General features: G+C 35.4%; 2 protein-coding genes across 2 annotated transcripts in view; one reads left to right on the forward strand and one right to left on the reverse strand.

The window, feature by feature from the left end:
• LOC110458864 (uncharacterized methyltransferase-like C25B8.10) overlaps positions 1 to 2489 on the reverse strand; it is an 11887-nt gene extending 9398 nt beyond the window's left edge. Inside the window, exons 1-3 of the mRNA XM_021510820.1 lie at positions 2241 to 2489; positions 1206 to 1299; positions 560 to 636 (exon numbers count right to left, since the gene is read on the reverse strand). Coding sequence (XP_021366495.1) covers positions 560 to 636; positions 1206 to 1299; positions 2241 to 2345 — 276 coding nt within the window. The 5' untranslated portion in view covers positions 2346 to 2489. The remainder of the gene's footprint in view (positions 1 to 559; positions 637 to 1205; positions 1300 to 2240) is intronic.
• Positions 2490 to 2816: 327 nt separating this feature from the next.
• The window catches only part of LOC110458839 (cyclin-dependent kinase 11B-like), a 25708-nt gene continuing 25204 nt past the window's right edge, over positions 2817 to 3320 (forward strand). Inside the window, exon 1 of the mRNA XM_021510793.1 lies at positions 2817 to 2886. The gene's annotated coding sequence lies outside the window, so the exon portion shown is untranslated. The remainder of the gene's footprint in view (positions 2887 to 3320) is intronic.

Raw genomic sequence — 3320 nt, forward strand, 5'->3', positions numbered from 1 at the left:
TTATTATACCTTCTGTTAAAATCTCGTAATCTGATTGGTTGAGAAAGATGTGAACATTTTCAATGTTACTTGCTCGTTTTACAAAGATAAAGAAGACAGGGTGACATTCCAAAAAATATCACATGCGCCAAACGTATGCGTGCACGGTTCGTCCCAGTGCCTGGGTGTTATTCCAAAAAATATCACATGCGCCAAACGTATGCGTGCACGGTTCGTCCCAGTGCCAGGGTGTTATTCCAAAAATTGCTACATGCGCCGAATGTATGCGCCCCTGGTTCATCCCAGTGAAAACTTTTCTGAAACGTTTGTCGACTTTTAAAAATGGTGAAGTGGTGAAACACCTAAACATGACCCTCGGTATAATAAAATAAAAATCACATTCATGAGAGGGCGATAATGCTTCCTTGGGGTGAAAATATGCAATATTGCCCTCTCATGAATGTGATATTTATATAAAAGTAACCATGCGTCTAAAGAAGATTCGAGACTTGATAGTAAGCTATACAAAATAATATTATGTCACTTCTAAATAAACATTGTTTAATTATGTAAATCTTACGGGTGGGAGTGCTTTGTACAAATGCTTTGTGAGCTTTCCAGTACCCGCTCCAAGTTCAAGAATGTCACAGTTTTCACCTGAAAGGAACAACAGCAATGTTTTTCATACTGTAAGAAATTAAAATTCTTCACGGTGTTGAAATGAGTAAGCTCCAAAATATACGCAAATACATTTTTACAGTATTTTATTACCCCTGTACTGTAGACTTGAAACGCATAAAATGCTTTTAAAACGTTGCGCTGTAACAAATGTTAAATGGATAATTTTCAAAATAATATTAGTTCATTTATGTGTACTACTGTATTTCTTATAGTGCTAAAGTTAAAATATTTTCTTCTGGACTAAATGTTTCCAATGCTCATGATGACACGGAGGTAGAACAGAATGGACTTTGGTTCTATTTATTAATTTTACCACTCGTTTGCCTACCACAAATAAGTCTATTTACTACTGCTTTAAAGTTTAAAGTATTTTAATGAAAGAAAAAGTAAGCTTCCCATATGGAATCCTTTAATTCTGTATTATTGACTTTGATCTATCCTAGGTGAGCTTTTTAAAACTACGTGTTTTGTTAAAGGTACTATGCTTTACAACATAGTTCACAATGCATTTATTACATATATACAGATGTATAGTTTATTGTCACCTGCACTGACACCATGCTCAGCAGTGAGCATACGTAAGATTGCTGACGTCGTTTCCGGTGTGTAGTCGGGTCTGTATTTGTCGTAATGAGAACCCTAAAGAATGTAAAAATGTGTATAAATGCCATAAGAATTTTCATTTCAGTTCTTCAATATACACCTGGCTCTGTAAAAATAAAAATAAAACATCTGTTGATATATCGAAAATTCACCAAACTATCGAACTTATCTGATTTCATTATTCTTAATAGCATATTTGATATTTTATGTAGGAGAAATCGACGCATAAATTTCTTAAAAAAAATAAAACCTATGATGCCTATCATTAAAAAACAACAACATATATTGCCTTAGGGGAAAACGTTTGATATACTGCATTACGTAAGTAATTGTCTTGAAATATCTGTGTTTTAGAATATTTTTGATACTTTTAATTTATGAGATCGATGAGCAGTGTGAATTAACGCGAAAATTAGGACCAAGCGTAAAAAGGAAGAACTCTACAGCACACGGTCCAGTAATTTTTCAAATTATTTCATCTTTGGATATGAATTAACCACTCAAAACTACACGCTTATCTATACCTTTCCCTCCCCTTTCCAATCGTTCCCCTTCCCCGCAACTCCCACGCACACACCCATCTCCCATCCGACCTCCACCCAACACACATGTTCAAATAAAACATTACATTGTCGCAAAATGAGGACAGAATGATGTGGTACTTAAAAATAGTTAGGTTTCTCATGTTATGACGGCGTCTGGAAGAAGCAGGGCCTACTCATTAAAAGCCTGGTTACTGGTTAGCTTACGGTAAAATAAAAATGTATCCAATATTCTATCAAGAAAATAAAAAATAGATAAATAACCGCGATAACATGAAAGCAGTAGTAAAAGCATATTATTTTGTATACAAAAAAACCCACACGGAACTCTTATTGGAATGCATTGGCATTATGAACATCACGTAAAGCAATAAGTAGATTTCGACAAGCTACCCAAACTTTTAATGTATGATTTATCAGTTTTTGGGTACTTACATCTGTAAAACCTTCTTTGACGATCTTAAACATGGCGTTTGCTGTCTCTGACATTGTTCTTTTGAGCTTATGTAATCTAGCTCTTCGCGGATATCTTATCAACATGGACTCAAAGTTGAAAAACGCGTGCTATGACATGCGAATTATGTGTACACAGTCAGGTTCTAATATGCAGAGTCAGCCAACGAGTAGATAAGGCAAATATTTAACTTGTCCTCTCAAAATGTGCTAGTATGTCGACAAGTATTGCCTTCCTGTGAATACATCTCTCTCAACAACATGAAATAAAATGTATAAGCTATCCTTATATACCTAGTAATATACAAATATTTGATGAAGAGGATGAAGAAGATGATAAAGATAATGATGATGATGATGATGATGATGATGATGATATGTTGATGATGATAGAATGATGACAATGAAATTGATTGTGATAATGCTTAATCCATGTCCATGATGACTTCGAGATCAGTCTTTGCGATCTCGAAGTCACTGTCTTGCAGCTTAGCCAAAGAGTTTTCTATCCAGAGTCGTCGTTCCTTATAATTACTGCATTCTTATAATGTAGTTGTCTCCCTTCAAACGTACTCTTTTGTGTAAATTACGAAAACGTTTTGTCGTGTTTTGGGGTTATAAAAGAAAGGTAAGTTTTATAGTCCTACTCGTAACTTATTGTCTTCTTTCGTTACTATTTGTTTCCTTCATTAAATCCTTATAACTCATTAGTCAAAGCACAGTTTCGTCAAGTAATATTATCGACAGGAAATAATTCTGACTGTGTTACTTTGAACGTACACGACCCGTACCTGTGGCTGTGCTCGCTCGTTTTGTGCTCCTTTTTCAACAATTCATCGATTAGTAAATCGATTTGGAAGCTAGGAGGCAATTAAAGTCTAAGTGAAAGGAACTTGGTTTTTCTTTGGTCTAGACCTCCTTTTTACTAATGTATGCGTGTACAGTGGCGGATCCAGAGGGGTTTTTTGGGCTTCAGGAACCCCCCCACCCACCCCGATAATTTTCTTTAAAAATCACATATTTTCACCATTTTCCTCTATTTTTCCCCGCATGGAACCCCCC

The sequence above is a fragment of the Mizuhopecten yessoensis genome, unplaced genomic scaffold, assembly GCF_002113885.1.
Source record: "Mizuhopecten yessoensis strain PY_sf001 unplaced genomic scaffold, ASM211388v2 scaffold9847, whole genome shotgun sequence".
NCBI classification, from domain to species: Eukaryota; Metazoa; Mollusca; class Bivalvia; order Pectinida; family Pectinidae; genus Mizuhopecten; species Mizuhopecten yessoensis.